This window comes from Electrophorus electricus, chromosome 13, assembly GCF_041902795.1.
Source record: "Electrophorus electricus isolate QZ-2024a chromosome 13, ASM4190279v1, whole genome shotgun sequence".
Classification (NCBI taxonomy): Eukaryota; Metazoa; Chordata; class Actinopteri; order Gymnotiformes; family Gymnotidae; genus Electrophorus; species Electrophorus electricus.
This window is the reverse complement of record NC_137509.1, coordinates 9,126,839-9,152,500: the sequence shown is the minus strand read 5'-3', so window position 1 is coordinate 9,152,500 and position 25,662 is coordinate 9,126,839. Positions and strand designations below refer to the sequence as shown.

Here is a 25,662-nt window from a genome sequence, read left to right as displayed (position 1 = left end):
GGCACATACACACACTTTTCCTTGGTTCATTTGTATTACGCCCTGAGGGAGGCATTAGCTGCTACGCATGGGCATTTCCAACAGTACAGTGAAGACATGCCAGTACAATGAAGACATTTTAATTTAAGGAGTGCCTTGGTCTACAGTTGTTTTTATCTTTTTCTTCACTAAATCTTATCCCTTGACACAAATGATGTTAAATTTAATTAAGTTGGTGAAGTTTGATCAATGGAAACAGATTAATGTTCACATTGCTGTTATTCAGGTGTTATGATCAATTAATTAACTCTTGTGGGTGGAAACTGAGATAAATTTCCATTATGAAGAGTGCACACTTCGGTATGTGATAAGATTCAACGAAAATGTAAATGTGTGTGTGTGTGTGGGGGGGGGTGTTCCTCAGGAAAAATCTTTTTAAAAAAGCAAATCGCATTCGGCCAGGGGGTGAAACCGCAGCTGTCTTTTTCCATCTGCACGTTTTTTCCACCTCTCTGTATGGCTGTTTATGCTGCCCCTGCTTCTAAACTTCCCAACTATTTTATTTTTTAATTTGTTTTCATAACAAACGCAACTACCGCCAACTTTCACGACGGACAGCTTGAAGTGAACATATTACTGCGGTCCTATCTTTGTCCGATGGTGTACACACATAAATCTGGTCAATACTGTGTGAGAGTGGAGTTAGACCCGTGCTGATTTCACGGTTATTGGAATATCTCGGCCAGCCCCCCGGTCTCCGTTATCTTTATATCACTACCCTACAACATTCCCCTCTCTGCATGGCCCTATGAGACCGGAGATGCGCGGCCCCGTTAAAGTTACCACGTGAGCGCGCAGCCGTGTACTCTCCATGGCGCTATGCCACGCTGGCTGGTTTAACTTGTTTGTTATCTCTACAGTTCTTGCCGGGGTGCCGCGTTGTACTGGACAGCGGAATATTATCTTAGAAATGTTAGAAATTTAGACACGTTAGGGTCCCTAAAAATAATGCGTTTCCGTGTCAGGAGTATATAGGACTGGGGGAAGGGCAACTGGAACAGTCAGGAGAAACGGAGAGAAGAGGAAGCGCAGAAAAGTCCAAGCACACGTCCAGCTCTTTAGCCGACGGGGCAGCTGACTGTCCACCTAGAGGGGTTGGGGATCTCGGGTCCGGTTCTGGACGTCGCTAAACGCACGGACTCGCCCTGTTTGAAGATGCCGCCCGATTGGCTTTAGCACTTTTTTCCCCTCTGTTCAACGTGACCGCACGGGGGTGACCGAACCAAAAGGGCCATAATCTGACTTGCAAAGACAGTCTCCAAACGCCATCCGAACAAGTGGTCAGTGTGAAGTAAGGGAGTAGTTCACCAATTTGCATATTACGCCCGCAATACACAAGTAATACTGACTTCTTAGCCATGCAGACACACACAGTAGGTTAAGCAGTTAAATTCTTAAAGAAGGCAACTAGAAATAGACTGTAGCTAGGTCAACACTTGACAGTGCTTAAATACACACTGCCATGCGCTTGCTCTTGGCTTGTAAGGTAACTTAATGGTGTTACGTATAAACTGAATTATCAGTCTAACCATGTTTTAATGAGAAGGCAAAGATGTTAAATTGAAGTTACCTTCGAAAGTATTTGCCCATATTTACAAAATAAAATCACACTGATCACATCTGATCACATTATAGATAAACAATAGAGAAGATAGACAAATGACTATTGATTAGTCTCATAAATCACTGAAAAGTCTGTTATCGATTGCGTCTCCTCAACCCAGCTAAAGGTATGTGGTCTCACCTCGCAGTCGTATAGATCAGTTAGCTGATCTATTATCCACTCTTCCAAAATCAGTCTCTTTCTGAGTTCTTTTCGGTCGTATTTAACCGTAACGCGTCCTTGCTTCCTAACTGGAGTTTCGGCTTCCTCAGTACCGGGGGGCGTTTGGAAATACACTCGGCTCTGTGGGCTTGACTCTGGAGTTGTAACCGCCGCCATGGTCCGTCGATATCCTGTGGGAACACCGGGTGAGAACTCGGGTGGTGTGTCCGCCCGTCTTTGATGAGCCGGTCAGTTCTTTGTGATTTTAAATGTCACTTGAAGATTTGCTATTGTCTCCGTCTTCAGAAAAAAAACCAAACCAAAACAAAACTGCTCAGCATTTAGCGACGCCTTGACAAGAACGACTCAGCAAGACTATAAGTAACTAACGTAGGTATGTTAGTTTAATCTCACGGCTACTGCTGATTAAACAGACAAGGAACTGGCTACAAAGGGCTCAACACGTGTCCGTATCCCCACAATTCGTAAAAGTAATGTACGACCATTCAAACCGTCTCGGCTATGACGAGCTCTGCTCTCTCCCTTTCTGTGTAGCGGCACATGCAAAACCTTTGCAAATATTGCCCGTGAATGTTTCAGTCAAAGTGATCTTCTGGAGAAAGCTTTAAAACAAAAAACCGTTATTCAAAGCGACATAAAGTGAAAACAAACACTCCACTATTCTCCCTCTTTTCTTCTCCCCGGTCGGTTTTGTCCTTCCGTCCCCCTCCTCTCTTCCTATTCTGGCCGCTTCAACTCTCCGTGCGTAACCCCCTCTCAGCAGTTTCTGTGTGTGTGCGCGTGTGTGTGTGTGTGTGTGTGTGTGTGTGTGTGTGTATGTTATGGGAATAACTTCTCTTAACAAGTCTCACTAGAGAGAGCAAGCAGGTTTGTGAGCAACCAATTCAAATATTCTACAGCAAGTATATCATGTCACGCTTCCTGAAATTTTGTCACTTTTAATCTTTGTGTTTCTTCGGTGTTTTTTTTACCACTTATCTGACTGGCTATTCTGGTTAGTGTAGTGGTAAGAAATACCTAGGGCAAAAGAAAAAGGCAGTGGTGTTTAAACAATACAATAGTTGAATACTTTTCACACACCTTTCAGTGAGTATGATTCATGGTGGTCCCTGGCCACCAGTGGATTATTAGGTCTAAATTGCCTTGATCCCACACAGCAGCAACTTAAAGTACTATCAGGTCTCAAAGCCGAGGTCCTTGATGACCCTTGTGTCTGTTCTCAAGATATGTAGAATTAAATATGAATGATTTAATCCAGTGTCTGGAGCTTACCCTCCCTTAAGCCCAGATATACATGTCTTGTTTTCATTGCATTTTCATTGCTTGTTTTCGTGCTTTCTCTCTCCCTCTCTCTCTGTCACTCATACACAAACAATGAACTATTATCCTTATTAAGGACTGAAAATATCATCAGTAGTTGATATTTTCGACGCAGAGAATGATTGTACATTGATGAATGAAAACTTCCTTTAGCACTATCAAAGGCTACCATGTGATATAATATTAAATCTCACACAGGCTGCAGGGTGGGAGAGTATTTTCTTTGTGACTCTCTGGTCTCCTGGAGTCATGATTGGCGTTATAGGGTCTTTAACAGCTTGGGTTAGGAATGTTTGTGTGGGCACTAAATTACTTTCCACATAGAACACTGAGCGTTTTTTTTTGTGTGTGTGTGAGGGAGCGTATTTTAAGCCATTTAAAATGGGAGCTCTAGTGTTCCATCTTGTGCAGTGTAGGATCATGCATAGCTTTATTTGAAATTTAAAAATGCAGTAGCAGTGTAAGACACAAACAAGTTGAGAGAGAGAGAGAGAGAGAGAGAGAGAGAGAGAGAGAGAGAGAGAGAGAGAGAGAGAGAGAGAGAGAGAGAGAGAGAGACTGGAGTCCCTTGGCTGTAGATTATCTTTTCTTTTAAATGTTTCCACCCACAGCCCCTTCCTTCGTCCTGCCTTAACTAGTCACATGTCCTACTGCTAAAGGTCACAGTTCAACTGCAATCCAAAAGCATCCTCCTTTCTGTGTACCAGTAAACAGCATGCTGAAGTCAACTAGTAAATCTACGAAGAAGCTGATTTGGACTGCCTACAGAATAAACTTAGCAAATGGGTCCGAGCTCCAACAACTGATGTGGGATCAGTTCTTTTCAACAGCAAATGTTGACCAAATTCTACAAAACAGCCCACAGCTAGTCTTGCATGGCACTGCTTAATCACTATGACTTTATGGTGTGTGATATCACAATGTCGATCCTAGAGGCCCGGTCACAGCGGCTGTGTCGCTGGCACTGCCCCCTGGCTGAAACAGCTGCTGATGTCACTCTACACTGGTGGTCCACAAATCATTTATTACTCAGGCCAGTATGGTGAAACGTTATCAGCCAAAGGGTCACACAGCATTTACGTCCATCCTTTCAGCTCTGCTGCTGTCGTATAGGAACAGATGAGTTTAGTTAAGACAACAGTTCTGCTGAACCTGTTGTTTATGTATGCACACCAACTGAGGGCTGTTGACTGAGTTTTACGGGAAGAACCGTTGCCCTCATTTAATGCACTGCAATATAACAATTGATCTTTTAATGAGAATAACACTAACAGGGTGAGAGAGATGCTTCAGTGAGTAGAGAAGGAATGTTTGTTATTCTGATGAGTCTGAAATTATGGTTGGATTACGCCACGGCTGTGAAGATTGCGTGAGGCCAGACGAATAAGTAGGAATCCAAGTGGCTTAATCGGTTGTCTTATGTTTCTGCATGAATGACAGCTTGAAAAGATGCTGTAGCGTTACATAGTGATAAGATAGCGGTGACAGATGTCTTAAAGGAAAGATAAGAGGGTAAAAGAGTAACTAGACATAGCTTACTGTCTTACTCTGTGAGTTACATTTTAGTTATATGCATTTATAACTTTATAATGTAAATTAACTTTACTACAATAGGAATTATATCTAAAGACAGAGAACATATTTAAACATATCAATGCAGTCTGCCCAGAAAAAAAAGTTTAAAAAAAAAGTCTATATTTTTCTCCTTTGTTAGATGACATTAAACTACCTCTAATTACTCTTTGATCATCTTATTTTTCCTTTTAGACACAATAGCAAAAAGTAATTCACAGGTGACTTGGTCATTTAAAGAACACTTTTGCCCACTAGGTGGCGACAGAGCATTCTCTGACTTTTGTAAAGGCCTAATGTGATGCTGAAGGTTCAACAATGAATCCTTTGAAGCATTTTCAGAGCTACTGGCATTTCTGCTTTCAACAAAGTAATGTGATCAACTTCACACAGCTACTGTGGCTGAGTCAGGGCTTTCTTATTAAAGGAAAATGATACAGAAAAATGGGAGAAAAAGAGGGACTGTAGGAAGACAGGAGAGAAAGAACTTTTAGGTTTTAGACAGTACGTGTTTCTTCTCATTAGCTAATTTTTTCAGACCCAGTGGGAGCTGGTTAACACACTGTGTGTATGTGTGTGTCTTTCTAAGCCTTCCTTAATGTGCCTCTGTGCTCAGATACAATGTGTCTTTGTTAGTCTTTGGCATACAATCAGAAATAGCCTCTGATTAGAGTAAGCGGAAGCAGAGACCGAGAGAAAACCCCCTTAATTAACTATACTCGAGTCTTCTCTCCTTTTATGACCTCTAAATATTCCTTGAGGTTCTTCTGTCTGGCTCTGTCTCTGCGACGGTAGTTCACTGCAGAGACCATTCTTCTTTGTCATTCCTGCTCGTCCTCTATCTCTTGCTTTCTCTCTGTATCTATTCTTGGCTGTCCAAAGTTCTCTGTCCTATTGAGTCCTTTACTCTCATTATTTAAAACAAGGCCAACGAGACACAATGGGGGCATGGAACACAAGCACAGCTGTGCCTCTCAAGGCATGTGTGTGTGTGTGTATATGTTTGTGATTGTGTGTATAACTGCCAGAAACGTGACGCGACAGATAAGAGCATTCATACTACTAAAGAACAGCTGATTTCCCTGCTTCTCAGATCCTGGGTGAAGAAACACAAGTCTTTTGGCTGGGAAGAGCGCACCTGTTGTGGAAACGTGAAACAGGGAGAGGTATTCACAGGTGTTGCCGAACAAGAATCCTTTATGTGCTGCATACAGCACAAACTGGAACTTACCTGACAGCTGAACACCTCCTCCAGCATAACACTGCAACATACCTCCTACTGACTCTGCTTTTGGGCCTGTTTTGTTTTCTTTTCGAAAGTTCTACACTGTATCTTATCATGCTGCCAATTCTAGTCTGTTTCATGCAAAACAAAAAAACAAACAAACAAACAAAAAACCCAATAAAAACATGATTCATGAAAGTGGGAAAGCTGGTTAATTCCTCAGAATGGTTTTCTCTGAACTATTGAACATGCCTTTGTGATCTTTAAGTGTTCCATCCAACACAATGTGATTATGAGGAAGAAGGCAAAACAGACGAGCTCAAGGTCAAGTGGTGATTGCTGACATGTGCTTAAGAAATTAAGAGGAGGGCAGTGTGTTTTAGTGCATTAAACATTCCTTTACGCCGTGATATTCTTTCACCTGATTACAGTCTGCTATGGGTTATGAGTAGTTTCGTTCAAAGTTACCTAACACCACTTGTTCGTTTTTTTTTAATGTAGTTAGAATGTTTATAATATGAGGAGTATTCTCCATGGTCTCACTTCACACTTCATCGTGGGTATTCTTTTATGTAGGCCATTTAAGTTTCCTAAAAACGCCTTAAACGGTTGCTGTGGGGAGAACTGTGGCCATTTAGACCATTTGAGTCATTTCAGAGATGTACACTTGCCGCCATGTAACCAGAACACGCCTCTGTGGAAGGCTGGAATGACAGCGCTCGGCGGGGAGAAAAGCACTCACTTCCTCACCTCCCCCTGGATCGCTCTCACTCTCCTCCTCTTGTTTATTTCGTGAAAACATGAAGGAAAGCGAACCATTTCCAGCGGAGACGAAAGTCAAGTGAAAGTTTTTTTTTTCTCCTAGAGCTTTCGAAGGAAAGGGGGGGGGGAAAGGCCATCATTAGCAGGCGGATGGACGGCAGGAAGGAAAAGATCAATTCAATTCCGTGCGACGATAAGAGCGTAAATGAATATACGGTGTACGAAGTCTTAAGCTGCGCTCGCCCGCACTGCGGAACACACTCGCCCGGTTGTTAATGTGGGACTTTGAGACTGGCAACTTCGGGAAGTTTTGGTTGTTTTTTTTTTCCCTCTCTCTCTCTCCAAGTTTGCGCAGCCGCCCGCAGAGTAGAAACCTCGCGTCAGGTTCCTTCTCCTTCACCCCGGAAAGGTCTCAAGCTCACGGGTTCAGGACGCCGAAGTCGGAGAGGCGTCGTCCCTCGCTGTGGTAGCCGTCATGGCTGGGGCAAAACCGGGAGTTCACGCTCTCCAACTCAAACCGGTGTCCGTCCATGAAACACTAAAGCGGGGGAGCAAATTCATCAAATGGGATGAGGTAAGCAGAGCTTCAAGGAGGTTCCGCGCTCGCAGGGTTTCTCCAACGGAGCTTCGTCTAGTCAAATCGCGCTGGCTCGTGTTGGGGTTGGTAGCCGCCGATAAAGGCAACGCAGGACTCGCTGAAGACGTTTAGGGAGCGAATGCGGACGCCTGACAGCCATGGAGCCGACGGCTAACGACCTAAGCGTTCGTGTCAGCGTGCCAACTCAATTCCTGTCGAACAAGTTGCTCTCAGATTCAGGTTTCTGCCAGGTTACACGTCTAACTCTTGCAGGTTTTGCTGCAGTTATCTCTAACCGGTTTGTTTTGTGTGTGTGTGTTTAGCCTATATGTCGTGTCTTTAGAGAAGGTAAAATTTATAAAGAGCAATAGTTTGTAGCTTGTAATAAATTAATTTTCAAAATGACACGTTTAGACAGCTAAATAAATCTGACAGATCTCAGATGGCTCATGTTATTCGACAATAATCCGCATCTTATTTTCGAGAAATCCCCACCTCACAACTCTTCCGCCTACATTCTGCTCTCCTCGCGATTGTATGTATGCGCGCGGACGCACGCGCGACCCGGTTCCCGCGTGTTTGACGAAGAGAGGCGATTTGGTTCATGTTTGTTCGGTTCAGTGTCTCTGCTGTCCGTTTACCTGTAGTAATGGCCGGTTACAGTTGTGGCTGCCGGTGTGCAGTAACGTCCCCTGTTGACAACATGACCCTGTAAGCATGTGTTTGTCGGACGGCAGCTTTGTAACAGAGCTGCGTGTCGTTAATGATTAACTTTGCAGCCCGCAGCCGCTGAGTGGCTCTTGTTTATGCTTGCAACGATGTCCGTTCTCCCTTGGAGACATGTTCGAGAAAAAGTGTGAGAGTGAGACAGATCACAAGTAACCTCTTACAGAATACGATACACTATATACAGCAGGTAATGTTTACGTGTTGGAAATGCCTCTTTGTTTGACTGTGCTTATTAAGGACTTTATGAGTGGTTAACTGACAAATAACTTTATAAGGGCCATGGGGCATGGTGAAAATGGACTCCTTTCTCCTCAAAGCAAATAAAGACGTTGTAGCCAGAGATCACATGCCTGACGTTAAAGAACCAAAAAGTAGAGTGCAGCCGGTCCTGTTGCGGTAACACAAACTGTCCCGATGAGTGTCCTAGCGTCAGGCTGGACCTCAGGATCCAGGAACTAGGACCGTGGCATGGTGTGGACTTAAAGAGAAGCTTTCCAGTGCAAACACAGTCCTTTGACCTCCTTCATTCCCCATATCCTAATTCCCTCTCTTTCATCAGTCCTTTACTTTATAATTTCACTTGTACACACACGCGCGCGCGCCACCGGATTTTTAATGGTCTTATTGTCAGAGTGGTCTTATCCACACAGGACAGGACAATTGTTGACCTGCACGTTATGCACACATTCCAGAGAAACTTTACAAATACGCCCCATGGCTTGATTGTTGTCACTTGTAACCTGTTCCAGTCCAGTAAACCCACCCGTTTAGCACAGGGAGGCCCCAGTCATCACTATGAGCCTATGAGCAGCACTTTAGCCTGCGTGTTCTGTTTATTAACACCAAGCGAGTCCCTGGAATTACAGCCCAGCAGGTGCCTGGAATTATCTCAAGCGCTAGTGTATGCTGAAGTGGGAAGATCCTAAAACACACCCACCTCATTTACTGGAATCAAATGATACAAGATAATGGATTCAGTGTTTTGTGTGTGTCTGATTTTGTGTTTGTACATGTTTGTGAGCATTGAATAACAGACTCGTTCTTGCGTAACTTTTTTTTTTTTTTTTTTTTTTCCTGCAGTGTCCTTGTGGGGTAAATGTAAATGTTTCTGCTGGTCGTCTCAAGTGTATATTCAAATGTTTTCTCTGAGCTTGGAAAGGTTCACTATCCAAACAATCTGGGAATCTTGAGAGAGAGAGAGAGAGAGAGAGAGAGCGAGAGAGCTGACTACATAATCTACATGAATCTCTCTATCTTTCTGTCTTTCTCTCTGAGGGAATTCCCAGGAAGTATTTAGGGTTGTGATTAACTATGTGAACTTTAAGGAACATTGGACTTTCTCTCTGTGGAGACTGAAGGGTCAACAAGAGACAGAAAGAGCTGAGGTATCTGTAGAGAGACCAAGCTGCACGTATGAATTTAATTCATGCAGCACTTCATATTCGGTTCAGAAAGCTTTTCATAAAGCAAGTCAAAGTGTTTGATTAATAATTCAGATAATACACTGTGTGTGTATGGAGCTACATGCTTGTCTGCATGAGTAATGAAAAGTTTAAATCTTTAAATCCTCTTAAATCTTTGGTAAGCACATGTCATCATGTCTTCATGTGTATGTGAATGTTTGTGCCTGAGTGCTTGTTTTTAGTCCTCTGCTGTGGGTGTGTGTGTGTTTGGCCTACACACACACGTGTTGTGATACTTTCATGTGCAACTGGCACTTTAACGGCGTCGATTTTAAATTTAAAAACTTTATAATTTATTACTTCATTAATTATTGTTATATGTGCTGTTTTGGTGGGGCAAAATAAAATGTGTGGGCTGTAATCCCCGATAGCCAGAAGCATGGTCATCTGTGCACGTAGTTCTACTCGCTGGCAGGATAGTATGTGGCAAAGATAAGACAAACACTGGAATTTGAGACATTGGATTTGTTTAATAAGGAACCTACATGCGTTCAAATTGTTGTACATGTGCTGAACTGACGTGTCATGGTTTTAGAATTCAAACAGAAATTCAGCCTGTGTTTGTGAGTGTGTGCTTTGTTTGGGTGTGCATGTGGCCATGTGTATATATTACTCTCCAAAGAACTTCCTGATATAGATTATGTCCTTAGCCAAAACACTCACTCACTCTCACACACACACTCTCTCTCTCTCTCTCTTTCTTTTTTTTTATATGAGGTTAATCTCAGCTGAATTCAGTTAGCATTCTCCTCTCACTTCCTTATTTTTGTTTACGTAATGGTTGTGTTTATGGTCTGTTATGTACTAGACTTATCTGAGAATGTGTCTGGGGAAGTTCGGGCACCATATGCTCAAAATATTGGGTAGTGATCATTTTTGCTATACTTTTCAGTTGTGTTACTTGAAATGCATTTGTGTATACGTAATCTATTTTAGTTCAGATCTGGCCTACAATATCTATGTAATGCCTACAGAAGCATTTCAGTCACATCTGGTATGTACCATCAGATAAAAAAGCTTAATTATATTGCATCATATTAACATAATGTTTTGTAATGTTGCAGATTTGCTTTCTAAAATGTAATTAACGTAGCAGCTACAGTTTCAAACTGGCCGTCACATCTAATATTGACCATATGCTCTTCATCTGAGAGAACCTAACTACCTATCGACTAGCTTCTGTTTGCTTCTTATGCACTTGACAAGGCTGCACATCAGTTGTTTACCCAGTTTGTACAGATTAAATGAGACGGTACACAGTGCTTTTCCTGGGGACCTTGCATGACTAGAACTTTGTAAACAGAATGTGTTTCATTCAATCAGCCTTCGTTTTTAGGAGAAAAATAACATATTTTTTACGCAGACCTGTAAACAGTGCACATGTTTATAAAGGAGCCGTGATTTATTATTATAGGTCACTCTGTCTGTCTGAAGGGGTTTCGGTGCCCCGTGTGACTCCACAGTTTCACATTCTAGGGTTCCTGTAATAAGTGGCCTGGTCATTTTATGCTTGACACCGTTCAGACATTTAAGTCCTGCTGTGCTTTCAAACAGCAGTTTGGCACAATGGTCATTGTGTAGGCAAGGTCCGGCGCACACCGCCCCAGCGTTCTCCAACGCAACGTTCAGAATTAATCACCGCGGCTCTGATCCTGTGCAACGCCTTGACTTGTGAAAACGTCTGCAGAGTGCTTGCCACAAGTCTGTGACCGCGCGTTTGGTTGGAATGCTCACAGCATGCATTAAAGAACTGCGTGATTTTTGTTAGACTTTTCATTTGTATATCTTACTGTGATACCAATATAGCAGAACAGTACTGCGGTAACAGTTAATGAGCTCTTATATATGCGTGTTTGAGACGAAGTACTGACATGTTCTAAATGCAGACTCCTGCACCTCCACAGATGTGTCTATAACAGCTGCTTCATGGGGTGCTCCCCTGGGTGGTCTGTCTTATACGTGCCCTGCAATGTATGAAAGGACTGTGTGCAGAAGCCACTACTTGCTGTTGGGGTTACCTGTTGTCGTTACAGTGCAGTTACACTCCGTTCTGCTACCCACGTCTTTTCTCTTGCTGTGTTAACTATCTGTCTCTTTCTCACTCTTCTCCACCCTTTCATCCTTCCCTCCAGAGCTCATCTCATCCCCTTGCTACCGGCCACACGCACGCACGCGCGCACGCGCGCCCTGCTTGCCCCAACGATGCACATGCCTCATACGCTACACCTGGGAGATGGGGTATTTTAGGCATGTTTAACATGTTTCACTCAGAACGGGCCAGGGAGAACGGGCATGTGTGTGTGTGTGTGTTCATTTTCCCCCCGTACAGGGGCACAAGGGCATTAACTGGATCTGGAACTCTGTGTGACTGGTCTTTCACTCCCAAACGTGACTTTACTCTGCCTCTACAGTCCATCGCAGTTTCTGTGCCAGAAGCTGCATAAATCTCCCCCCCCCCCCCATGCCCACAGGCAAAATGTGTGCCCCCACCACAACTGGCATGCTGCTTTGGGGGCAGGAATGTCAGGTGAGCTAGCGGAAGGCCTCAACCCTCATCACACGCCCTGAAGGGTTGAGGCAGGGGCTGAGGATGGTCGGTCGGTCGGTCGGTCAACATGAGGGAGGGAACGCGGTTGCGCAAACTTGGCGCTTTGTGGGAAATCATAGTGCGCAGCTGGCCTCTCCCAGAGGCCCGGGGACGTGGTGGCGTTGCCCCGTGCGCCCCTGTGAACGGATGTCTCGCCACACACCGGCGAGAGAGAGAGAGCTAGAGCTAGCTAGCTACCGAAAGGTGGCTTACAATAACATGCTCTTTCTGATACTGGTGTCAGCTTCCTACCATTCACATGTGGGTGTGTTTGACCTTTGCACTCTCTCTCTCTCTCTCTCGGCCATGTCAGGTGATTCAGCAGGGAGTACACACGTTGTTTGTATGTGGCTTTGTTTGTTTTAATCTGTTGGGACATGCAGAGCTTTGGCAGAGAGGCAGTGTGACTGCAGTAAATCAGTGCATTCATTTAATAACTGCTCAAAGGTCTCTCTCTCGCTCCTCTCTCTCTCTCTCTCTCTCTCTCTGTTCCTCCCTCTCTCCTTTTCCTGTCTTCCTCTGCCCTTCCTGTACTTTCCTACCTCCTATCACTTATTCTGAGCTGCTCTTACCTGCCCCCCTTTCTCTCTCTTTCCCTCCCTCCCATTAGTAGGAAATGACTGTGTTCCTACTTTTCTGATGAGTCCAAAGCTTACAGGTAGGCTATTGTATGTGGTCTATGTGCACTTCAGCAACATAGTGGAAAACTAAACACATGTATTTAGAAAAGCTTGTTTATATCGGCCCTTCTGTTCTGCTGTATCCATGAACTTTAGTGTTGACAGTCATGTAGAAGTCTAATAACTCCTCCTGGTCGCCAGCGTCTTGTTGAGCAGAAGATGTACTGAATGTCGCACAGGTTATCATATCTGTGTGTTACATAATTTAAATCCTTTTAAACCCTTTTGCAGACCAAATATGACCACGGCCAGTAGGCCTATAAACTCACCCACTGAAATAGCTGACATAGTTTCTGCATTAGCCTGTGTAAATGCGTGTTTGCGCGCGAGTTTACGCAGTGTGCGTGTGAGTTTTGTGCACGCGAGTGTGTTTGCTCCTTCTGCTCCTTCCTGCTCTCCCGTGCCTGAGTTCCATGCTTGGCCAAGATGTTTTTGTTTAATAGATTACTTAAAGAAGTGTTTTAATAGGCTACTTCCAGTCCCTGGACACACATTAATACCCACCAACACACATGCTTCTTAAAGGCTTAAATAAATCATTGGAGCAGTGTGCCTTGGTGGGTGATTGTAGGAAAATGGAGCATGCACTGTGTTTGGGCACGAGACGAGTATGACCTAGCTCGTAGGAGTGCCTATGTTTACTTGCGTCATATGTAGAACTCCGTATGTCTCTGTGTCTTTCTGGGGAAATGCAGGTAATGCCTGTTCTGGAAGGAAACAAGCTTGTCTGGTTTGTAGTTGGGTGTAGTTTTAGCTCTCACCAGTGTCGATAACAAATAGAGATGAACTGTGGTGTAACGTGTGTGTGTGTGTGTGCAGATAGGGAGGCAAATCATTAAGGCTTTTAAGCAGAAGGCCCATGTTGGTAGAAGCAGAGAAGGAACTGGTTCAGAAGATTACAGTGTACGTTCTGGTCTGTAATGAGAGGGTGAGATGGCATAAAGGTTAAGGCTTGAGCACCCCACCGCTACACGCTCCAGGGGTGAGAAGTGTGCGAGCCAAGCTGTGGCCAGATCAAAAGAGCCAGTGATGTGACTGAAGCTCCCTCCTCTCCTTCCCTCTGGTTCTTTCGTATTCTGATGGGTCCACCTGAAGGCTGTGTTGCAGTAAAGGGCTTTGTGTAACCAACACTGCTTTGAATGGAGGTTGTTCAGCAACAACAATAAAACAGTAATATGCTTGTGTTTATGCAAACACAACCAAATAATTACTGTGTGTGAGAGAGAGAGAGAGTGTGTGTGTTTAGTGGGAGATGGCGAGAATTCTGCGTGTGTCTTGGCAATCAGTGCTTAGTTGTTTTGTTGTTAAGAAGTCATTGGCAATGGACTGTGGCAATATGTGAATGTTCACACTGTTATACTTTGCATAAAAATGAACACAGTACGCGGTACCAGTGGTTTGGCTTTTTTTTTTTTTTTTTTTTTTTTTTTTGGTCGTCCCCTTTTGTAGAACAGCCAGAATCATTTTTGAGGACATGTGGATTAAATATATCGGTCATTCTAAACATTCTCCGTTTAGAAAGAAAAGAGAAACTACCACATCATTTAAGGGGGTATCGGCTCTTTACTGCCAAAAGAAGACCTACTTCATCTCATACGAAGCTTGATTTGCAAAAATATGATACGGAAAACTAGGATATAGAAATATATACTTATTCTGTATAGTCACAGCCTGTGTACACCAGGGAAGAGGATTTAGGGTGTTAACCTTCCACCCATATAAAGTCTTTTCCTCGCCCGCGGACGTTTCTGAGGTTCTGAGTTGATGAGCACTGCTCTACAAAGTTGGAGTCTGTTGTTCTGGCATTGATGGTTCTCAGGACTTCTATGAACTAGCTACAGGAAAGCCTGTGGAACAATTCTGCTAACACCACGCTTATTTATCTGTTTTCTCTGAAAATCAAGGACATCAGGACAGCCTCCTTTTAGACCATTTTAATCTGTGTGGTACATTAAGTTCTGTACAGATGGAGTCATTTGTAGTGTATCATAACATTATACAGTCTTGAATATCATTTAAACAGTCCCACTGTCAGTTTTCAGTGGCTGTTTCTCTGGAAATGGCAGAGAATGAAACTTTTTCTTGCTAAGGAACAACCTTACACTGTAAAAGGCATTAAACCCAGGTTTTTTTGCCATAAATGGACACCAGATTTAATGGAAAACAGTGTTTCTGATCTGAGCGTTTCAACCATTCTTTCATGCATTTTTCTCTTTCTCGCACACACAATCCCACCAGATTTCATGAAAAACAATGTTTCCAATCTCAAGTGTCTCAACCACTCACTCACTCTCTCACGCACAGTCTCTCTCCCACTTCTTACACACACACACACACACACACACACTCTCTCTCTCTCTCTGGCCCAGTGAGCATTAGTCTCTGGGTATGGGATTACTCTGTGGCTCTGGTGTCGCCACTTCGCCTTTCATGTGCCGCGCTCGTTTAGAGGGGCCGCCCTCCCTGAGCACACAGCCCCGTCTCGTGCTCGAGAGCCGATCGCCAGCCCCCAGCCCAACTGCTCCCTCTCCACTGCCCTGGTCAGATCACCAGCACCGGTCCGCCCGTGAGACATGCGTGGGCAGCGGCGGGGGCAGCCAGAAGCCGGCCTGTCGGGTCCTGATTAAGTGGGAGGGGTAGCAGGGGCGTGTCCTGGCTCAGTTAAGCAACCTGCCAGTCAAGTGAGCAGTCATATGGTTGGCATATGGCTTACTACAACAACAGAACGGGAAGTGTCCTTCTGTGACCTCTCAACTGTTACAGGAAAAGAAGCCTTTATTACATCAGATACATTGCATCGCCTCATAACGACGTGCATCTGATGGCATATTCAGTATTTAGACAACAGCAGCATTTGTTGACGTCATCTTGGTTGCTCGGTTGTGCTGCCTGAGCAGGGACTGTCCAGCTGTGTTGGGGCGTGAGCACCTGTCACACAGGTGACCTGTACTTGGAGATGCTAACGGATGACCATTTTAATATGATGTTACTCTGTCATTTACTGTTCCCATTAATTGACTAATGTTTGCATTTCTTTATTAAATCATTATTTGACCACTTTCATGGAAAAGGCTTAACCTGCTTAAGTTTAACTTCTCTACCTGTCGCGTGCGATGGCTGATACTCTGTGTGTGTACTACCTGCAGCACGCCAATGCTTTCTGGTATGTTTGTACACTGAGACTGTAGAGCAGTAGCTGCACCACAGCGTGATGGCCTGCGCCTGCCTACGGCATTCAAATAACCGCGCGCCAGTGAAGTAGTCGCAGGCCAGTTACCGAATTCTGGAGTTCGTGTTGCCGCAAGCTGGAAGTAACAGCGCAGCTGCTGGAGAGTGTTGCCACTGCATTGGCTGCGTTTGTCTCCTCCTTTTCTTCTCATTTTTCTGCTTCTAAGACTCGGTCATCCAAATCGCTGTTAAACTTGCAGGACAGATGTTTTGAGCAAAATGGTCTGCCTTTTCCTCAGTTGAAACTCCGTAGCCTGGAATGTGGTCCAAGCCTCCTAGAGTTTCTTTCCGATCCCACGACTCTTTCGTGCTCTGGAAGGGTTTTTATTTATTTATTTTTATTTTGTTGGTGGGTTTTTCCCAACATCATAAATTTAATAATAATTTGTATTATCTGGTCTTGGGGAAAGTACCTATACTCCAGGGCCAACACTTCCTCAGTCATTCTTTTTTTTTTTTTCCACGCCAGGTTTTTAAACTCCACGTTGAATGTACGTTTAAGCCTGTCTTATTTCATATGTTTTGTGTGGTTTGCTAATTGAACTGTGTTTGTGTGTCTAGGAACCCAACAACAGTGTGCCCACCTTGGTCACTCTGAAAGTGGACCCTAATGGATTCTTCCTCTACTTGACGGGCAGCTCCAGCATGGTTAGTGTGTTATATTGTTTCTTCATTCAGCGCACAGCCATGGTATGGTGTTCTCCGGGCAGAGGGACCAGGTCAGGACTTGTGTTTTTGTTAATATTTCAACCATTACAGTGACAAACCCTTAGGAGAGAGAGGGGGGGAAAAATGAGGATCTGTTCGTGCCCACGAACTGACCGTAACGTGAACTGTACCGTAACATGGAGACCGTGCCCGTGAACCGTACCGTAACATGAAGACCGTGCCCACGAACTGACCGTGCCCACGAACTGACCGTGCCCGTGAACCGTACCGTAACATGGAGACCGTGCCCACGAACTGACCGTAACATGAACCGTACCGTAACATGGAGACCGTGCCCACGAACTGACCGCAACATGGAGACCGTAACATGAACCGTACCGTAACATGGAGACCGTGCCCACGAACTGACCGCAACATGGAGACCGTAACATGAACCGTACCGTAACCTGGAGACCGTGCCCACGAACTGACCGCAACATGGAGACCGTAACATGAACCGTACCGTAACCTGGAGACCGTGCCCACGAACTGACCGCAACATGGAGACCGTAACATGAACCGTACTGTAACCTGGAGACCGTGCCCACGAACTGACCGTAACATGAACCGTACTGTAACCTGGAGACCGTGCCCACGAACTGACCGTAACATGGAGACCGTAATATGAACCGTACTGTAACATGCAGACCGTGCCCACGAACTGACTGTAACATGGAGTCCGTAATATGAACCGTACCGTAACATGACGACCGTACCTCCTATTAGTGAGGTCTCGGAAGACACACACAGGAGTAGCAGAGGACCGTGTCAGACGATCTACGGCTTTGTGATTTGAGAGCGCATCAGCTCTCACTCCTCCTCCTGCAGTTTCTGTCTGTTAGTCATCTTTTTCTTTACTTCTGTCACTCTCTCTCTCTCCCTCCCTTTGCTGTCTCTCCCTCTCTCTCTCTCTCTCCCTCTCCCTCTCTCTCTCTCTCTCCCTCTCTCTCGCGCTCTCTCTCTCTCTCTCTCTCTCTCCCTCTCTCCCTCTCTCTCTCTCTCGCTCTCTCCCTCTCTCTCGCTCTCTCTCTCTCTCTCTCTCTCTCTCTCTCTCTCTCTCTCCTCCCTTTGCTGTCTCTCCCTCTCTCGATCAAGTCAGTTCTGCCAATTGGTGCGCGTCATGAGAGCAGTCATGAGTCAAATAAAATTTTAGGCTCTGTCTCTCCCTCATTCTCTCTCTCTCTCTCTCTCTCTCTTTCTCTTTCCCTCTCTCACTTCCCCTCTCTTTCTTCCCTGCTCTCTCTGTCTTTCTCTCCTTCTCTCAGTCACCCTTGATATTTAGCTTCCTCTCTTCTTTTCCTGGTGAGGAAGGAGCAGCCTGTGAGGCGTGAAGCGGTGTGTGGTGAGGACACACATGCTGCTCTCCGTCTCCATGTGTGCTGGGCGTTTCTGGGCAGAGGCGGTGTGCGGCGGGCCCACACATGCTGCACACCACCTCCATGTGTGCTCTCCTCTCCAGATAATACCGCGTGTGATTGTACGCGCATGTACTTCCATACACTTTCGTAGAGAAACCAAGTGTGCTTGAGATCGTTAAGAGAGAGAGTGGGGGAGTGTGTGTGTGTGTGTGTGTGTGTTGCAGTAGTAGGACACTAGGGCAGTCTTTGCCTGAGGGGAAGCTGTAACCCTGTTTGGTGGGAGTATAAGCCCAGGGGGAGCCAGCCTCCTCTTTAGAGGAAAGAGGACACCTCATCTAGTCTCTTCAGTAACTGCATTCCTATAGACACTTTTAGATTTCATTCCGCTATTATTATATTTAATAATGCCATTTTCCCACACTCCCCCATTTTTTGCGTCTCCTTCTAAGTAGCGTAAAGTTGTTAAAAGTCAGTCACACTTCCACGAATCCACTTCTGTCCTCCTCTCACCCTTCCTGTTCGTCCCTTTACTTTTGTTATGTGAGGGATCGATGTACACGTACTCTCAAATGCTCACAAGCAAAGATTCACTTCTTCATGCAAGAGAGAAAGAGAAAGAATGCGGCAACTCATTAAAAAACACACATACACTGTGGTAGAATAGGTTTTGTTTAGAAAGGAAAACACACCCATGTTCTGTAGAAAATCTCCTCCCAAATACTATTCTCCTACTGTGCCTTCAGCCAGAGAGGTCACTTTGTCATTTATATGTTTAAGTATGTCTGTTGTCTCATAATGTACGATATGCAGGTCTTCCGTACATCCGGGTCTTGCGTGTGTGCTGTATGAGAAATGCAGGACCTGAGGACGTTGGGAGTGCATATCGCCACCTGTTCCTCTTCCACATAAACTTAACACACTGTCATTTTTTGTGTGTATGAGAAGTGTGTGCGGGTGCATGAGTGTGTGCACACACTTATCCTTCTCTGATTCCAAGTGGGCAAGAAGTTATGGCTCGGTTCTATGAACCAAAAGAGACTTCTCGCATAAACTGTTCTAAACTTGCTTATTTATTATAGACTTCTTATAACAGCCATTTTAATATGGAAGACACCGTTCAATAGAGGAGCAGTTTGGAAGAGACCTGCTCTCTCACCATCTGAGATTACTAGTACAGTCTTGCTGCAGTCTCCCTTGCTTTGCAATGCTGTGATGTAAGCTCAAACTTCAGCATTTCTTTGAAAACTCTGCTGTTATAATGACATATTAGATGAGATTAGATAAATAATAGATTAGCACTATCTGTTTTGGTTTGGTTTTGTGCATTAGCGGTCAGTGTGAGGATGTGGGTTTGTGTCTTTTAGCTCTAATGGAACATTGTGGCATGTCACTTTAGGGATAAAAGTGTCTTATTGCTCCTGTCTTCTTCCCATTAACCTAATTGTTTCGCAGTAATGTAGACGTGAGGAGCCAACGCTGCTTCTCGCTACGGCCACATCTGGTGGAGTGGCTACGTTACCACGCTCCCCACCTGTACGCGTCAAGCATTTAGAGACGCTAACTCGCTCTCCATCCGCTTCGCTCCTCTTCCTCTCTGGTCACCGATCAGTTCCTCTGAAATCCTGCCTTTTGTACTCATGCCCGTTGTGTGTAGTTCAGGTTCTCCTGCAGCCTTTGATGCGTGTTCCCTTCCCTGCCGCATCCCTTCTCCTAGTGGTTCTTGCTCAGCGTCTGCCATTCATTACCCTTTAATCCCTTTGTGTGATGATGCACAGCTGGTTGTCTTCAGCAAGAAACAGAAGGGTGGCAAAGCTGTCCATTTTGTACAAATGCAGAGATGATGAGTCTTCCTGTCTCTGCCCTCTGTATCCTTTCATCTCTCTCTCTCTCTCTCTCTGTACTGCAAGCATGGGAAAACTTTACAGGAAGTTGTGATGGGTAGCTGTGGAACACAACATACCCTATACCCCAACATACCCAAACTCCATCCTGCCTGTCTCTCTCTCTCTCTCTCTCTCTCTCAGAACAGATGAAAGAGCTGGAAGGAGGACAGCTATTTCCAAACAAATGTCCTCCTCTGGCACTTTTTCACTCTCTTCCTTTGTTTAGAAGTCTGGCAGGAAGTCAGAGGAGAAAGTGGCAGGCAGAGGAGCGAGTATGGGAGACATTTTTGACATTTTAAGTGGAGTGTAATGGGGCACACATTTTTTTTTTCAAACAGTTGTAGAAATCGCACATCAGAGCATGGAAAAATGAAGAGAGCAGGCACATCGGAAGTGTTTTAAAGCCTCTCTGAATCTGCCAGGAGCTCTGGGAAATTCACATGTCACAATCAGAGCCTACAAGGAAGCAAAGGGACAAACACTGTCAGCTAGACAGTGAACGAAGGCGTGTTGGAGTGTGACTGGAGGTTGGAGGCCTGAGTCTCAAAGCCTTCTCAGCCTTAAACAAGCTTAGTGAGTCCTTGTATTAGAAAAGAGTAAAGATTAATTAAGGAGACAGGGACAGTGTGTGGGGGATGGTGGAGTTTACAGTGGTCCTCCCAGCGTGTTCATGGCCACTCTGGACAGGCTAATCTTGCTTGTGTTCTCTGGGTGCTGGCTGTTGGTTGTTGCTCTGCTACTTGCAAGAGTGCCACAAACATTAGCATTTGACGATTATGTTCATTTTGCAAAGAAAGTAATCCCCGTGAATTCATTGTCTTAGATGCCACACACAGACACACACACCCACAGACACCTCCACACACAGACACACACCCACCCACACACACACACACACACACACACACAGAGGCTTAAATACAGGAAGTGTGCTTGCTGGTTTGATAATGTGAACATTTCCTCTCTGTCTCCCACGTTTTCTCTCTTCCCTAGAAGCACATTTTCATTCCTAATGCTGAATTCCTCTTTGATAAAAATGCACATGCATTCACGTTCACGCACATGCAGCATTCACGTTCACTGCTTCATTTCTTGCAGGGCTAAACGCAGTTTTAAAGCACCGCTTTCGTCCGCAGATGGCTGATTCTGGGTCAGGATGGCCAGCAGTGTAAATAAAGCAGACTGCGATGCTCCGCAGCAGGCGGCGCGGAGCACGGCCCAGCTCAGGGAGAGGAGTGAGGGGCACCGCAAACGCTGCACACCAAAGGAAATATATGCCCCTCCTGGAGGGGCAAGTCTGGACGCGAAGAATGGGTGCGTGGGTGGGTGGGTGGAGGACCCGTTTGAACAGACAGAAATGGAGGGGATGAATGCGTAGGTGAATGGATGCAGAGAGACACAGCCAGTCAACAAATTCGTTCTGTTAATTTTGTGCAACATCGCACGCACTTACAGAAGAATAACAGGCGGGGAGAGAAAACTGAAGAGATAAGGAAGCTAATATGCCTGAAAAGGACTCTCGTCTTCTGTCCTTGTTGGTTCCATTTCTTTTTTTCTTTGCTAATTATTGTCCGTCTTCACTGATTAAATAGACACTCCCTTTCCTCCCTCCACCCTCCCTCGCTCTCTCGCTGTAACTCTAACCATGTCTGATGTAAGTGTCTGTTCCTGTCAGCTGTTCTCTCTGCTCTAATGGCTAAATCTCTTACCTCTCTCTCTCTCTCTCTCTCTCCCTCTCTCTCCCTCTCTCTCCCTCTCTCTCTCTCTCTCTCCCTCTCTCTCTCTCTCTCTCTCTCTCTCCCTCTCTCTCTCTCTCTCTCTCTCTCTCTCTCTCTCTCTCTCTCACAATTAATCCTCCTGACACCTCAGACTGCGAAGTAGTCTGTGCGCGCGCGTTGCACATATGTGCACACATATATTTGTGCATTATATTTTATCTTTACAAATAAATTCTTCAGTTTGTGTTATTCCAAAATAAGGAATTGATGAATAAATTAATCAAAGATTAATTGTAATTAATTACATATGCAAGTAATAATTAGGGGAATCTTTGAAAGTGTATTTAGAACAGATCCTATTTAACAGTAAGTGTGCTGAGTCAGTACATGTTCCATGAATGTGGAACAAGTGTGAAAGAAAGAAAGAGTATGGAAGATTAGTGTGCTTACTTCTCAGGGCTATCAAGTATCCACCCACACATTTCATTTCATCCTAGAACTACCACATCTGTCTGTCTCACTCTCTCTTGCACTCTTTCTCTCTTTCTCTTTCTCTCTCTCTCACACACACATTCTCAAATATGAGATTATATATATTTTCCTGTGGTCGTGGAAAAGATGTATGTTAATCTGTTTCAGAAGGGTCAAATTATGGGCATGCATCAAGTAGAGAAAACATCTAAGGAGATTGCTGAAACTGCTGAAATCTGGTTAAGCACTTTCTAACGCATTTTTAAAAAGTGGAAGGACAGTGGGGAAGCATCATCTTCGAGGAAGAAATCTTGAATGATCGTGATCAGCGATCACTTAAAGTTATGGTGAAATCAATTCGTAGAAAAACAACAGTAGAACTCAATGATATGTTTAATAGTGAAAGTAAGAGCATTTCCACACGCACAATGCGAAGGGAACTCAAGGGATTGGGACTAAACAGCTGTGTGAAAGAGTGGTTAAGGGAGCAGGAGACATCATTTTCACACATGGATTGGCCACCACAGGGTCCAGCATCAATACAAGATCTTGGGAGGGGGGAAATAAATGCAACTCTGGACAGAAATATGTTGTGACATTGCAGAAGCTTGTGGAAATGATGCGAATGCATGCCATAATAAGAGCTAAAGGCAGTCCTACGAAATATTAGTGTGTGTAACCTTTTTTTTTTTGGCAAGGCAGTGTAATATATGTATAATCAAACAGGAACAGACTACCGCCATTACTTACAAGAATGAGTTCCCCTATGAAACAGTGGATCACAAAGGGCAGATTCAAACTCTGTGTGTGTATGTACATGTGTGGACTGCTAATTTTTCAGCAGTGAGCCATTTCTAGGACAGAAAGTTCAGACTGTCTGGAGAGCAGCAAAGAGCACTGGGGCTTCCGGACAGAGGAGGTTCCCGTACAGTATTACACCGTCTAGCGTGTCGTGTCCGTGTGAGAGCGTGTTAATGTTGCACGGCTGCTCCTGCCCCCGCCTGCTGAGCGAGACGGCCCTCTGGCCGGGCTCTGCTCCCCTCAGCGCCAGACCGAAACCCGGCCCAGCAGGTCCACGTGGGTTCAGCCTGCAGCGGAGGCTGAGGCCGGCCCATGCGGGACGAACACGCACCGCTAGCGAGCTGCTCGTCTGCCCGTGCAGGCTGGCTGAACTGGGGCCTGTCATTGGATGTTAGCTGGAGGAAGGTAAAGTTGCTCAGGACCAGTGTTTCCTCACCACCGCTGCTCTGACTCGGGCTGGGTCGTAGCAAACCCTTAAGCACGTTTGTGAGAAGTGTTTTTTTTTTTTTTCCACTGCTGAGGGTTTATGCTGAGCAGGTCCCGCTCACGTGGGAGCTGTTCTCTCCTACGTGTGAGAGAGGAGCGTGATGAATGGACTACCAGCCTGTGTGTTTGACTTCTTGTCAAGGAAGTGTTAGCGATGTAAGAAAACATTGCGGTTGTGTGTGTGTGTGTGTGTGTGTGTGTGTGTGTGTGTGTGTGTGTGTGTGTGTGTGTGTGTGTGTGTGTGTGTGTGCGCCTGCATGTATGGTCCTTCAGTGTGTGAAAGCTGCCAGTATCTGTGCCATGTGCTGCAGTGTAGATTGCAGTGACAGAATGGGCCAACTGTTACATTTTGAATCAACAGTTCTCATGCCAAAAATGAGGGGAATGTGTGCCTGCCTGGAACACGTGCACACATACATGATCTAACACACACACGCGCTCTAACACACATACAAGACTTGCTCAATTCACAGGAAGATATTTCACAAGCCTGGACTTGTTACAACCATTTTTGAAACCCAAAAGTAAGGATGCCCTCTCCCTCAGGCTTTCAGTTTAGCTCGTCTTACCCTCGTACGCTTCAGAGCTGTTTCCTGTACATAGAAGCTGTGAGAGAACGAGCCAGATGCATAGATAGGCTGGATTTAACTGTTTAAGAGATACTGACCGATGCAGGTATACAGCAGTGTAATGACTGGCTCAATGGCTCCGTGAAGAAGTGTGTGCGTGCGTGTGTCTCCACGTCCTTCTGCACCTGGAACATGGAACATGTCCCTAGTGGTGTCCATTGACCTCTCTGACCCATCCCTCAATCAAGAGAACATTCATCGCACTGACGTAATCGGAGAGAGAACGAAACGGCGAAACAGGAGGGAAAAGGCAGAGGGATGCTGGATGAGCAGGGGAGGGCAGGATGTGGAATGGCAGGAGAGTTTTGGAAGTACCACGAAGAGCCTGCAGAAGAGCGTTGCCCTCAGACCCCCAGGAAGACTGGCAACGGAGGTGTGAGAATGGGGAGTTGGAGCTGTAAAGCAGAGAGTGGAGAGAGAGAGTGCTTAGTCACGTTATGCGAGGCCTCCAGCAGCTCACGGCAGACACAGCTGCGCTACAAGGGAACCTGCGCGTGTGGAAGGGAACTTTGGAACCTGGCACGCCGAGCTAAACAGCTGTTGGATGCACATACCATGCACGTCTCATTATGTCTTCAAGCAGAGGGACGTGGCCTCCATCAATTTGAATTTTTGATCTCCGTCTTCTGGTTCCCTGTCTGGCTTTGTCTCTCTACAGGATGTCACCGGAAGCCAGGGCTGAGTTTCAGCCAATCGGAGCCCTGTAATGTAAACAGCATTTATATAGCATATGAAAAAACATCAACACATTTCAGATGTAGTCTGATTGACTTCCCATGACAGTTTGGTTTCTCTCTTCATCTCATCTTCCCTGCCTGTCTACCACCTGTTGTAAATCTTAGCCTCCGTTTCAGTGTATGTGACAGGTTAGAACGTTCCAGATCATATTTAAAGGTTGTTATGCCCTCACGTTATGACCTCTGTGTTTGGTGTGGGTTAAGCCTCAGACTGATGGCGTGTGTGTGTGGACAGACTGTGTATCCACTCTTTCTCCATATACTCTGACTTGTGTCAGATGTTGAGAGCTTCAGGCGTACTGGAGGTGGATGTGTGAAAACATGTTTGTCTTTCTATTTTCATGTCTACTCAGGATGTCGAGATTGTGGATATCAGCCATATCAGGGACACCAGAACAGGGAGGTTTGCCAAGACACCAAAGGTACTGTATGGGTGTGGGTGGGTGTGGGTGGGTGGTGTGGTTTTTCTTTTTTTTTATTTTTTTACCCTTTTATAGCCACAGTGTCTTGAATAGCTGTTCAGTGACATACAATCTAAATAAATTCTCGCTAACTAATAGCTAAATAAAGCAGTTCATTTAAGTAAACACGCAAGGTTTTTTTTGTTTTTTTTACTGATGCACTAGCTGACAAGGAGGCAGCATTACACAAGTTGACGATCCAGCAGGTGACTCATCCACTTCAATGTCCCGACCAGTTAAACATCCCAAAGACCAGATATAAACCCTCTTCTACAGAAAATGTCTGTGTCTGGGGAGCCAGACGAGGGCGGCACATTAGAGAGGTGGCCCTGCGCTGGTGTCTACGCTGTCACGTGCTGTGACCTTTATGAAGTTTTATTGCTGAGTTCGCTTGGGTAGCGGTGCTGTATTTATAAGTCTGTGCCTCCCTGAACTGTCCCTC

The 25,662-nt window shown here is 45.2% G+C and overlaps 2 protein-coding genes across 2 annotated transcripts in view; one reads left to right on the top strand and one right to left on the bottom strand.

The window, feature by feature from the left end:
- Positions 1-2,573, bottom strand: part of ppp1r14bb (protein phosphatase 1, regulatory (inhibitor) subunit 14Bb) — a 15,346-nt gene extending 12,773 nt beyond the window's left edge. The window contains exon 1 of the mRNA XM_027000673.3: positions 1,784-2,573. Coding sequence (XP_026856474.1) covers positions 1,784-1,981 — 198 coding nt within the window. The 5' untranslated portion in view covers positions 1,982-2,573. The remainder of the gene's footprint in view (positions 1-1,783) is intronic.
- Positions 2,574-6,676: 4,103 nt separating this feature from the next.
- plcb3 (phospholipase C, beta 3 (phosphatidylinositol-specific)) overlaps positions 6,677-25,662 on the top strand; it is a 34,025-nt gene continuing 15,039 nt past the window's right edge. The window contains exons 1-3 of the mRNA XM_035519725.2: positions 6,677-7,278; positions 16,530-16,616; positions 25,113-25,181. Coding sequence (XP_035375618.1) covers positions 7,180-7,278; positions 16,530-16,616; positions 25,113-25,181 — 255 coding nt within the window. The 5' untranslated portion in view covers positions 6,677-7,179. The remainder of the gene's footprint in view (positions 7,279-16,529; positions 16,617-25,112; positions 25,182-25,662) is intronic.